Consider the following 13,340-nt stretch of genomic DNA (forward strand, 5'->3'; position numbering starts at 1 on the left):
GTTTTTCTTTAATTGACATGCATTTGATTTGCAACGCTGCGTTAGTTTCAGGTGTACGACGAAGTGATTCAGTTTACGTATACACGTATCTGTTCTTTTTCAGGGACTTCCCCAGTGGCTCACTGGTAAAGAATCCACCTGTCATGCAGGAACCATAGGAGATATGGGTCTGATCCCCGAGTCGGGAAGATCTCCTGGAGGAGGACATGGCAACCCATTCTAGTATCCTTGCTGTGGACAGAGGAGCCTGGCAGGCTATGGTCCATGGGGTCACAAAGAGTCGGACATAACTGAAGTGACTTAGCATGCACGGAACCTTCTTTTCCAGATTCTTTTCCATATAGTTTATTACCGAATATTAAGCAGAGATCCTTTTTGATTATTATTTTATATATATTGTTGCTATTTAGTCATTAAGTCGCATTTAACTCTTTTGCAACCCTGTGGACTGTACCGGCCAGGCTCCTCTGTCTGTGGGATTTTCCAGGCAAGAATACTGGAGTGGGTTGCTATTTCCTCCTCCAGGGGAAGCTTCCTGAACCAGGGATCAAACTCGCATCTCCTGCATTGCAAGCAAATTCTTTACTGTTGAGCCGTCGGAGACACCCCATTTTATAGTATATATGTTAATCTCAAAAGCCTGATTTATCCCTCTCCCCGTTCCTCTTTGGTAACCATAAATTTGTTTTCTATGTCTGATTTGATATTTATATATGATGCAAAATGATGATCACAGTAAACCTAGGTGACATCCCTCACAGTTACAGAATTTGTGTGTATGTGTGAGATGAGAACTTTTAAGATTGGCTTCCTTGCTGCTGCTGCTGCTGCTGCTGCTAAGTCGCTTCAGTCGTGTCCGACTCTGTGCGACCCCAGAGACGGCAGCCCATCAGGCTCCCCCGTCCCTGGGATTCTCCAGGCAAGAGCACTACTGTATTATTAACCTTAGTCACCATGGCGTAATTATATCCCCATCACCTTTTCTGTTAACACTCTGCCGATTGGCCTGAATTTGTCTTTTTTCGATGAAGGAGGGTAGTTGCCCAATTCTTCATTCCCTCTGTTGAAGAAATCTCCCCACTGGAGCCCAGGTGAGCAGGTGACATAAACAAACACAGGCAGTTTGACCTCTTTTCCAAGGGGAAATGAGGTGTTTGGAAATGCTTTTGTAAAATCCCCGGGTGTTGGCTGCTTTTCCCTGACAGTGGGCGAACCCAAGGCCCACAGGAAACAGAGGCCAGGAAATCCCCCATCAGTTGACCGAAAGGGGAGTAGCATTCAACTGATGCCCTTGACTGTGGTTCTTTGCTGTACACCTTTAGACACTGTGCATAGCAACTGGCTTTCCTTTCCTCCCATGTGGTCGTCTAGGAGGGGAATGTTTGTCTGTAAATAACATCCTGTTCTTTTCACCCTTTATGCAAAATAAACAATGTCTTATCAGTACAAGATAGAATCGGTGGGGAAAATAGGAGTTTTTAAAAATTATTTGTTTATGTGGCTGTGCTGGGTCTTAGTCATGTCGCATGGAATCTTTAGCTGCAGCTCTCAGACTCTTGGCTGTGGCATGTGGGATCCAGTTCCCCGACCAGGACTCGAACCCCAGGCCCCATGCGTTGGGAGTCTTCGTCACTGGGCCGCCAGGGAAGTCCCAAGAACAGGAATATTTCATACCACTTGTATGTGTGGTTCTGTGCCTTAAGAGGGCTCCTTGGAGAATCTGGTGAAAGCTATAGACATCTGTCCCGAAAAAGGTATACATGTACCGTTTCATGCCAAATTCTGTATGTAATTTCAGGGAACTCTTGAGAAACCACTGCCTCCACAACCTTTACAAAGGTTATTCCCTATATGTGAAGTGAAAGTGAAAGTTGCTCAGTCGTGTATGTGTCCATGGAATTTTCCAGGCCAGAATACTGGAGTGGGCAGCCTTTCCCTTCTCTAGGGGATCTTTCCAACCCAGGGGTCAAACCAAGGTCTCCCACATTGCAGGCAGATTCTTTACCAGCTGAGCCACAAGGGAAGCCCAAGAATACTGGAGTGGGTAGCCTATCCCTTCTCCAGGGGATCTTTCCAACCCAGGAATCGAACCCAGGGTCTCCTACATTGCAGGCAGATTCTTTACCAGCAAAGCCAGACATTGTTGAATTCCCTGTTATGGATGTTCCACATGATGTGCCTTTTTTTCCTCCCAATAATGAATATTTTTTTTACTAAGTTTTCAGTGGTATAGAGAAACCTGCTATTGGAAAATGTAAACTATATGTTACCAAAATGTCTTTTTTTTCTTGTGAGTTGCCTTTCATCCTAGACAGAATAACAAAGTGCTTCTTGAGGGAAAGAGGCTGGGGGCTAGTATGTATTGAGCATTCATTGTGTGTCTGGTGGGATTTCCTTAGTGGCTCAGACAGTAAAGAATTCACCTGCAATGCAGGAGCCACGGGTTCGATCTTTGAGTCAGGAAGATCCCGTGGAGAAGAGAATGGCAACTGGCTCTAGTATATTTGCCTGGGAAACCCCATGGACAGAAACCCCCTGGCAGGCTACAGTCCAGGGGGTTGCAAAGAGTCTGACACGACTTAGCAACAGCACCATCCTTAGTTCCTTTTAGATGTGATGTCATTTAATTCTGACCATGATTCTATGATGTGGATTTGAAAGATGTGGAACTAAGGCTCAGAGATGATAAGTCAGTCTTTTGAGTCTATCAAACCCTGGAGCCCACTTCCCTTGATATTGTATGGGTTCTAAAAAACACATATTTTCCAGTTAAAAAATATGGGACTTCAGACAGGAAGAAGGCCTTGTGGGGATGCTGATGACCTGAGAAGCAGGACAGAGTGGGTGGAGACAGACCAGTCGGTGCATCTTCAGGGGCTGCCCTAGAGGCAGTCCTGTGCCCGTGAAGGTCACCTTGCAGGAGATCACTCTTGCTTGGCTGAAAACAGGGAGATGGCATGAGAAGACACAGCTTCCTCCCATTCAAAGTAATCACGAAGTTCACTGCTAGCCCTGACCAAGTGGGTGTGAAGAAGGGCAAGCCAGGATATGTGGGTTCTCATGAGAAAAGTGGGTCAGGTTCTCATTCTCTTGGTCTGCTCCCAACCTGTTCCCTTGCACTCTTCATTATGTTTAGGACACATCCCATGATTGCTGAGGGCCCTGCTAATAAATTAGCTCATTGTGCTTCCGATTTTGTGGCAGGCAGCAGGACCCCTGTTCACGCGGAAGAAAAGCTAAATAGTATTATTCTGCTTTTCGATCTTGGTCAGTCATTAGGGCAGCCTCATTGATTTTTTTCTCTCTCTAATAAAAAGAGGATTTTATGTTCTACAAATACTTCTCTGGAATTTTTCCCAGTGGGCCTTTATATTTTTTTTTTTGATAGGTAGTGGAAAATTCTTTGGGTCACATTGACTGTCTGATACTTAGTGGGTGGAGGTCAACCTCAGGAACTGGGCTTCTTGGTGAATAACCCGGTTGGGGATCAACCCACTCTTTGAGCACATAAAAGAAGCCCATTTATAGGAATCTCATGAATTTTCATCACGCACTAGCAAACATCAGAGGTCAGTAGGAAACTAAAATAATAATACACTATCCTTTCTCATGGCTTATATCAAAGAGGCTAGTCAAATTGATTATGAAGAGAGAAATTATACTTTTTAATCCTTGGTGCTTTCATTCAACTATGAATGGTATTAATTCAGGGTAATTGTAAAGACCATTTCAACAAGAAAGACTTGGAACATGAAATGGTAGGTACATCCTGACAGTGTTGTTGTTCAGTCACTCAGTCGTGTCCGACTCTTTGCCACCCCATGGACTGTGCGTGCCAGGCTTCCCTGTCCTTCACCGTCTCCTGGAGCTTGCTCAAACTCACGTGCATCGAGTCAATGATACCATCTAACTATCTCATCCTCTATCGCCCCCTTCTTCTGCCTTCAGTGTTTCTAGCATCAGGATCTTTTCTAATGAGTTGGTTTTTTGCATCAAGTGGCCAAAGTATTGGAGCTTCAGCTTCAGCATCAGTCCTTCCAGTGAACATTCAGGGTTGATTTCCTTTACAATTGATTGGTTTGTTCTCCTTCACAGTGTAAAGAGAATAAAATCTCATTTGTGTCAACTTTGAAGGTTAGAGAGAATCTAGTGCCGCCCGCTCACAAAGGCACACCACCACTGTCTGTGCAGGAGCCAGAATCACCTGGGAAGCCTTGTGAAAATATGGATCCCTGGGTCCCACCTGCAGGGTTTCTGGGACGAGCCCAAGAACTTGTATTTCTAGCAAGTTCCCAGGTGATGGCTGCTGGTCCAAAACCACAGTAGAGCTGGTCTGTATCACCTGGCAGATGACGAACTCATCTAGGGTTTGCTAGAGCACTGCTAGAGAGACGAGTTGTGAAACTGCCTCTGCCAACAGGACATCTTTCTTAGAGCTGAGGGATGCGGAGGGCTTCCCTGGTGGCTCAGTTGGTAAAGAATCTGCCTGCCAAGCAGCAGACTGCCTGCAGTGCAGGAGACCTGGGTTCAGATCCCTGCGTCAGAAAGATTCCCCGGAGAAGAAAATAGCAACTCACTGGAGTTGGACTCAGTCCAATTCCCCAGAGAAGAAAATGGCAACTCACTCCAGTGAGTTGCCTGGAAAATTCCATGGACTGAGGAGCCTGGTGGCTACAGTCCATGGGGTCACAAAGTCGGACACAACTGAGCATGCACACTTAGGGACGCTGCACAAGGAAATGTTTCCCTGGTCCTCGTTCTGCCAGCTAGTACACTGTGTAATGCCACCAAGTATTACCCTGAGTGTATAAACGGCCACACAAAAAGATTTACCCTAAGGCAGAGGTCCACTTGACAAATAATACTATGTTCCATCCTGGGAGTTACTATTCAGTCTCTTGTGCTATGCAACTTTCAGCAAGTTTAAATTTTTTTTAAAAAATTGGGGTATGCATAGAATAAAGTGTATAAACCTTATGTGTGTAGCTTAAGGAAGTTTTACATATATACACACACACACACACACATATATATATATACACATATATATACACACACACACCTAGCAGTTACTTTCAAGTCAACACGTAGAGTATTTTCAGCACCCCACAAGGTCCCCTTATCCTCTTTCCCAGTCAGTGTTTACCCTCCCCAAAGGAACCAGTATGCACTTCCTTTTTTTTTTTTCCTCCAACAGATTTATTTCTTTCAAGGAATGGATTTTGAAAAGAAAAACCATGGGGCAGACAGGCATGAAATAGATGTAAGCTGTTCTGCCCATTGCTTTATAATCCCAGCACACTAGTACAGAGAATGCCCGGTACAGAACACAATAAAGGGTCAGAGATGGAGGGGTTCCCTTAGGCAGGGCTGAAGACTTCAGTCTCTGGAATTTGGAGTTGAGGCTGCAGTCCCGGTTTTTGGATGGACCACTGGGTGTGTGGTACAGTCCATGCTTTTAACCAGATTTGAACAGAACGGCCACTTGGCCCGGGTAGAAGTGGATGAAGTGTTCGGTGTCATGTGTCACATAACTCGTTCCTCCCCATGATGCAGCACCAGATGGGGGTGTGCTTCTTGCCACACTCCTTCTTGATATGGGCCTCGATGCCCTTCTGCATATTATATATCTCCAGTGCCTGAGTAGCAAGTCCTCCGAGTCCTGTCGCATCTCCTCTGACATGTCAGCATTCTTGATCACGGCCTTTGGGTCACCAAGAAGCAGGGGCTGGCCGGCTGCGACGGTCCCTGCGGGAGGGGTTGGTGAGGCTCCCACCCGCGGAGAGGGGCCCCAGTATGCTCTTTCGACCACTGTGAGTTTTGCCTGCTCCTGAGCTTCGTGTAAGTGGGAATAGTGAATACTTTCTTCTGTATCTTATGTTTTCACTCAAAATGACTCTGATTCAACCGTGTTGCCAGTAGCAATTGTCCTTTCCTCTTCCTTGCATAGAGTGTCCCAAGTGTGACACGATGTATTATTTCATGCCTGTTCACATCTATTCACTGTCACTTCGATTTTGTACCTGTTTCTGGTTGATGATAATGTTAGCAAGCATGACTGTTCCCCATGAATCAGAATGGTGCTAAGTACATCACATCACCACCATGTCAAGAGTGAGTTTGGTAGACCACAAATCCATTGTACCGATGAGATAACTAGGGCTCAGTAACCTGCCCCAAATCTCATAGAGAACAGGTGGACCCGGTATCAAGTGCAGGTCCGTGTGACCCTCCTGTGATCTCAAGTGCTTAGCTAGGGTATTTTCATACCTCTCACTCTTGGTGCCTGACCAGTAATCATCCGTGAGAGACGACTCCAGAGAACACAGGCTGGTACTCTTCATGGTCCCCTGGAGAGTTTCCCAGCACCTTTTTCTCATGAGCAGTTCTGTTGGAAGTATTCTCATACCTACACCTGACTTTCTGCAAGAACAGACTTCCCTGTTTACTACCTCTCTGGTCAGTCCTGAAATTCCTGCCCTTGGTAAGTATTAAAAATAGAAGAATCAGTTCTGCCTTGTGGTTCCTGGTAAGGTTACACCTAAATGGTGTCTTAAAATTAATTGTCTCTTTTGGTGAAGGAAATGTTTAAAGTTCCTTTGGCTTTTGTCTAATAAGTCCTTAGCAGAAGGAAGTTTATTCTTAGACACAAATTACCATGGGCAAATGATGCCTCATTTCCTTTTTTGTTTTGCTAATTAAGGATGGAAAATTGTTGGTCAGCTTACTCCATGGTATCAACTTGAATAGACTTAAAAAGAGAATCTGATGCTTTGCAGCAATTTCAAGCCAGCCTTTGATTCAGTATCTGGATTAAAAGTCTCCACATACTGATGTTTAGGAATTCCTCATTTTCCTATTCTTCATAATGCATGCAAATCTCCAAAAGCTAGTTGCTCAACATATAGACACAGTTTTGATTGGATTTACAAAGGTGGGTAGTCTGTGAAATAATTCTCCATAGTGTGTCTTACTGAAAGAAATGAAAGTTAGGAGGAAAACGAGATTGTTCTTTACTTAGTATATCATCTCACTCGTTTTTCTTAAATCACAGAAAAAAATCATTTATCTCTTCCTCTTTCTGGAATTTTAATTTACATCCTAAGTTTCGTGCTGGGGAAGGCTTTGGGCAGTGTTTTTTTAAAAGAGTCATAAACCTTCTGGACAAGCAGCACGTAATGAGCGCCAAATGATTGATGGAGGAAAAGCACCCCTTATGGAAGAATTGCGTATGGAAGGAATGAGAGAATCAGAAACCGCCGTTTTGCGACTCTGATGAAACACTGAACAAACATCATCAGTGACTGATAAATCTGTTAAGGGAAAGACTGATGAGGAATTTCATCATGGGCGATCAGAACCGTCCAGCGCTCTTACTGAAACTAAAAGCAGACAACTCGATATTGCGTACTACCTGATGTGGTAAAGAAGTAAGGACTCAGCATCACCAGGAGTGTTCTTGTCCACAGCACTGAACCTGAATCTAACCAGCCTCCAGCTCTACCCTCCGAACACAAGGAGATGCAGGGGACTGAGCTGTGAGCCTCAAGCTTGACTGAGCATTAGATCACGGGGGGAATTGGAAAGACCCGACACCCTGACTGTGTCCCAGAACAGTTAAATGAGCTCTTGGCCTGGGCATTGGCACGTTTTCTGCTCCCTGTGACACTACGTTCAAGCCAGAGTTGGGGACCAGGAGAGCAGGGGACCAAAAGACAGGACAGAAAAACCGTCATGACGTACAGAACGTGAGAAGCTCCACGGAAGACAGAACCGGCGTTTTACAAGATGTGTGTGTAGCACTAGTAAAAGGGTAGAGAGAGGACATTTGTGGATTAAGAGAGATTTCAGAAATATCGGTCAAATGTGATGTAGGGACTTTCTTACGATCCTGAGTCAAACAAAGCTGCCATTCTAGGACATTTTCCAGAGAATCAGGAAACTTTAAATACAAGCTGAGTATCTGATGATATTAAAGCACAAAGCATTAACTTTGTTACATTTGATACCAGTTTTGTGGTTACGCTGAAAAAAGTTCTTGTAGAGATACATAAAGAAGTATTTGGGGCTTCCCAGGTGGCCCTCGTGGTAAAGAACCCATCTACCAATGCAGGAGACTTAAGAGATGTGGGTTCAGTCGCTGGGTCAGGAAGACCCCCTGGAGGAGGAAATGGCAACCCGCTCCAGTATTCTTGCCTGGAGAATCCCATGGACAGAGGAGCCTGGTGGGCTATAGTCCATTGGGTCACAAAGAGTCAGACACGGCTGAAGTATTTTTGTGCTTCACAAATGCACTCACGCACAAAGAAGCATTTATGGCTGAAGCATGATGCCTCATATTTGTTTTAAAATTCTAGCAAAAAAATGGTGAGAGGGAGATTTCCCTGGTAGTCCACTGACTTAAGACTCTGTGTTGCCAATACAGGGGGCGCAGGTTCCATCCCTGGTCAGGGAACTAAGATCCCACATGCCATGTGGTACATCCAAAGGATTAAAAACAAATGGTGAGAGGATCCATAAAAACAGATAAAATAAAACTGGTGAAATGTTGATAATTGTTGGGTCGGATGATGGTTCCATGAGAGTTCACTTTACTATTTTCTCTCCTTTTGTGTGTTTTTTAAAACTCTTGTAAGAAAGGATTTAGAAGAAGACATAGAGATGAAATGCAAGTTAACATATCTCATGCATTGAGATATATTATCAGTACAAAGTTTTGGGAGTTCATCTGAAATGCAGACCTGAAATAAAGGCTAACTTTCTGTGTCCATGCAAAATAGATCTTGTTTCTTTTCAGAAAAAGTTATAGGTTCAGTTATTCATTATGTTTCTATCTTGCCTACAGATGATTCTGGGCCACCTCCTTCTACTGTTATCAACCAAAATGAAACTTTTGCCAAAGTTGTTTTTAAGCCTAGTGTGGTCCAGCAAGCCAAGATCGCCCAGAATGGCATTTTGGGAGATTTCATCGTTAGATATGATGTCAATAGGGAACAGAGCATTGGGGACATCCAGGTAATGGGTTTGTTGTTGCTGTTTCTCATTAGTTCCATGACACTTTTAGTTAGACCCAGAATGAGGGATTTCAGTACTCACCTGAGAGAGTGAGAACTACCGAGTCTTAGGAAATCTGTTTTAACACCAAATGTGTCTCCGAGTCCACCAGGGATGTTCTCTTGCTAGAGGCTGGGGATATCTATTTCCTGCTTCAGTAATCTGGAGGCAAATGAAACCTATAACCTAATTTTCCCTGAGGTGCTTTAGATGAAATTAGAACTTAGTCTGTCTTTTTAATTTAGAGAAACTGGCCCATGACTCAATTTCCTGTAAGTCATATTTGTCCAGAGACAGGGTAGGATTATCAAAATGTATTAACGTGCATCCAGCATGCAGGCAATCTTTATGTCGGAACATGAAAGATGCTTAGGAAAAAAACAGATCATGCAGGAAGCAGGATTCTTGAGTGACAAGGGTCGAGAAGAGATGAATGATTTAAGTTGAGTCAGTGTAATCGATATATTTTTAAGGAATGATTTTACCCTTATCCAAATTAAATTAGCAAGTAGTTGGAGGAATCAGGACCATGGATGCTTTTGCTCTGGCGTCTGGCCCGAGACTCTGTTTCATGCTGTCTTTGACTTTTAGACGTTCCGTGGAATCTCCATTTTGGTTTGTTTTGCTACCTAACCTGGGCACTATCCGTTTTGCTTTCTCTTCCCTCCACCAGGTTCTAGACGGCTATTTTGTGCACTATTTTGCCCCCAAAGACCTTCCGCCTTTACCTAAGAACGTGGTGTTTGTGCTTGACAGCAGTGCCTCCATGGTGGGAACCAAACTCCGCCAGGTGAGTCCAGGCTTCTTTTTCCTCTTTCATGTTCGTCCAGGACAGCGATGTTCTCGGTGAACAGGATTCAACTGACGTGAAATGTCTGCTTTACCATTCATCTGTCCCTGCCTGTGGGGAACATTCCTGAACAGGTTCAGGGAAGCCACTGACATGAACTGTCATTTCAGCATGGGGGTTTTAGGAGAGCAGAGGGCTGCAGAAACACCTTGAAATAAAGGGAACTGGGGGATAATGCGAGTGAGATAAGAATACAATGAGGAGGCCACTGAATAGCACCATTGTGGATGGAATAATTCTGTTCAGTGATGGTGTCCATTGAGAATAACAAAATAAAGTCATTGGCAGCCGCTTGGCCTATGATTAGAACCAAAGACCTGTGTCTCAATAATTCAGGACTCCCTGGTAGCTTAGCTGGTAAAGAATCCTCCTGCAATGCAGGAGACCCTGGTTTGATTCCTGGGTCGAGAAGATCCCTTGGAGAAGGGATAGGCGGTATACCCATTCCAGTATTCTTGGGCTTTCCTGATGGCTCAGACAGTAAAAGAATCCACCTGCAATGTGGAAGACCTGGGTTCGATCCCTGGGTTGGGAAGATCCCCTGGAGGAGGGCATGACAACCCACTCCAGTATTCTTACCTGGAGAATCCCCATGGACAGAGGAGCCTGGCGGGCTACAGTCCATGGGGTCACAAAGAGTTGGACATGACTGAGTGACTAAGTACAGCACAGCACAATTCAGGACTCATATTCTCACAGTACTTAGGAAGAATCTTAACATTCTAGGGATGGGGGACATTAAGGGGACATGTAGTCTATGCTGAAAAATTAAGTTATCACCTGAATGCAGCCATTTACATTTTTTTTCACAAACCACAGGAAAAGGCTATGCCTTGTTTTACTCTGATATCAGAAATGTCATAAATTTGCATTTATATTTCCAACTTACAGAGTGGAAAACAGAAAGCACTGCAGGTTGCCATACCAACAAATATCTCAATGGTCAACAAAAAATTAGGCCTCTTAGATTTTCTTTCTCAATTCATTATCCGTTTTTATCAATTAACAATAAATATGTGGTCTGATGAGTAAAACAGCATCTCATACCTCCTACAGACCCTCTGTCCCCCCTGTTTTCCCCTTTAAGTGCCCCTCTACATAGAATTGAATTTGATCTTAGTTCATAAACCCTTGCAAATATTTTCTCTCAGTTATCAGTTTGTAGTTACTTTGGCCATTTATATGTAAATATTTAGTTTACACATTTTTTAACGTGTCATATATGTGTATATATGTACTTTGTTTCAATGTGCTGCATGGTTGTTCAGATCTTAGTTCTCCAGACGCAGATTGAACCTGGGTCCCCTGAATTGGAAGCCCAGAGTCTTAACCACTGGACCACCAAGGAATTCCCACTATAACATACTGATCTTTTTTCCATGATGTCTGATTTTGCCCCACCCCAATATAGTGAATGAAGAAGGCAATGACACCCCACTCCAGTGTTCTTGCCTGGAGAATCCCAGGGATGGAGGAGCCTGGTGGGCTGCCATCTATGGGGCTGCATAGAGTCAGGCACGACTGAAATGACTTAGCAGCAGCAATATAGTGAAAACTACATTCCAAAATCTGATGCAAGGATTTGCTTTAGCCCTTTTTTTTTTTTTTTTTTTTGAAGGATAGATAAGTATAATTTCTAACTGGCATTAGTGGAGGATACTCTCTAAGCCAGATTTTCGTCATTCTTCAGCATTGCATTCTTGTAGTCAGCCTGCCAACTCCTTCGTCTCCTATTTTTTTTTTTTTTTTTTTGCCTGTGCTGGGTCTTCGTTGCTATGCTCGGGTTTTTTCTAGATGCGGTGATGGAGGCTGCTCTTTGTTGTGGTGTGTGGGCTTCTCATTGCAGCAGCTTCTCTTGTTACAGAGCACAGGCTCAGCAGTTGGGGCCCGTGGTCTTCATTGCTCTGCAGCATGTTCTGTCTTCCCGGAGCAGGGACCACAGCTGTGTCCCCTGCACTGGCAGGCAGATGCTTCTCCACTGAACCACCAGGGAAGTCCCTAGAGCATCTTCAGTATGCTGAGGCATTTCACTAAGGGTATTACATGGATTGTTGAATTAAGGGATGTTTTATCTTTATAATAATTTGGTTGTCATCCCCATTTTACTGATGGAGAGACTGGGGCTTTGCAGGGGCAGATAACACAGCTAGTACATGGCAGGTCCAGGCTTTTAAGCCAGGTCTGACCCTGAAGGCCATGAATCAAACCAAGATACTGTGGAGTCTCAGAGCGAGTAACACAGTGATGAAGCACTATCCTCGTGGGCAGTCAAAGGCGTGCAGGTGCCTACAAGGTCAATGCCTTGATGTTTCAAGACTCCATGGCAGAGGCTGCATCTCAGGAGGAGGGATTTCCTTGCCAAGAGCAGAGCAAGGATAGATGTCACCCTGTTTGTTATCCTCCCCTCCCACTTCGTTCTTGGATTCGTCGTTGTTTAGTCACTAAGCTGTGTCTGACTCTGCGACCCAGGGGACTGTAGCCTACCAGGCTCCTCTGTCCATGGCATTTTCCAGGCAAGAACACTGCAGTGGGGCTTCATTCTGGGGTAGGAAACTCCATTCCTTGCGAGGCACTGAGCATCTGGCCTGCACTCTTGCTGGCTTTTAAACCACAGCATGGCCTCTTTCCAGGGAGAACCACCCTAGACCAGCAAACACATGTCAGAAGCCTCCAGGAAATTTCTAAAGCCTGTGGCTACCTTAAGTGGTTTTGAAAACCATTGAGTCTTTGAGCAGCTCTCAGCTTCTCTAAGGCCACAGCCCTGAGTGAGCAGCTTAGCTGGCTCTGAGTGGAGTCTGTACACACTATCACATTCCCTGGAAGAGGAAAATTTGCCCCAAGCAAAGGGCTTTCGTGATGTGTCTACAGGCTTGGCAACACCAAACATTTGGAATGGGTCCCTTGAATGCTGTGAAGACCATGAAGCGTCTTTCTTGCATTCTTATCCAAATGTTCTTGGCTCCCTTCATCTTTGATGGGCCTGAGATGTTTCACTGTAATTATCACAATCTCAGGCACATAGTTGCTACTGAGTAAGTACTTGAACAATTGATCTGTAAGGAATTGTAAGGATCATTTGAGTTGAAAATGTGTTCTTTTTTTTTTTCAATTTTTAAAAAAATGTATTTGGTTGCATCAGGTCTTGGTTAGTTGCCCCATGGCATGTGGGATCTTAGTTCCCCGAACAGGGATTGAACCAGCGTCCCCTACAATGGAAGGCAGATTCTTTACCACTGGACTATCTGGGAAGTCCCCTGAAAATGTGTTCTTATTCAAGGGTCTATCAGTAACCTGGAGCAACCAAAGCTGTGTGCATTTGGCATCTTCCGGTTCTGTCCTGATCCTGGTAGGAGTGTGAGCCTAGAAGCCAGGACTTCACCAGCCTGGGGGCAGCTTCAGCATACACTGCAGCCGTCGATGCCGGGGTCAGCTCCAT

The 13,340-nt window shown here is 44.5% G+C and overlaps 1 protein-coding gene and 1 pseudogene across 1 annotated transcript in view; one reads left to right on the plus strand and one right to left on the minus strand.

Moving 5' to 3' along the window:
• The window catches only part of ITIH5 (inter-alpha-trypsin inhibitor heavy chain 5), an 80,834-nt gene that overhangs the window by 35,998 nt on the left and 31,496 nt on the right, over nucleotides 1–13,340 (plus strand). The window contains 2 exon segments of the mRNA NM_001102516.1: nucleotides 8,846–9,015; nucleotides 9,728–9,844. Coding sequence (NP_001095986.1) covers nucleotides 8,846–9,015; nucleotides 9,728–9,844 — 287 coding nt within the window.
• On the minus strand, nucleotides 5,372–6,344 carry LOC107133028 (uncharacterized; annotated as a pseudogene).

The sequence above is a fragment of the Bos taurus genome, chromosome 13 (genome assembly GCF_002263795.3).
Source record: "Bos taurus isolate L1 Dominette 01449 registration number 42190680 breed Hereford chromosome 13, ARS-UCD2.0, whole genome shotgun sequence".
NCBI classification, from domain to species: domain Eukaryota; kingdom Metazoa; phylum Chordata; class Mammalia; order Artiodactyla; family Bovidae; genus Bos; species Bos taurus.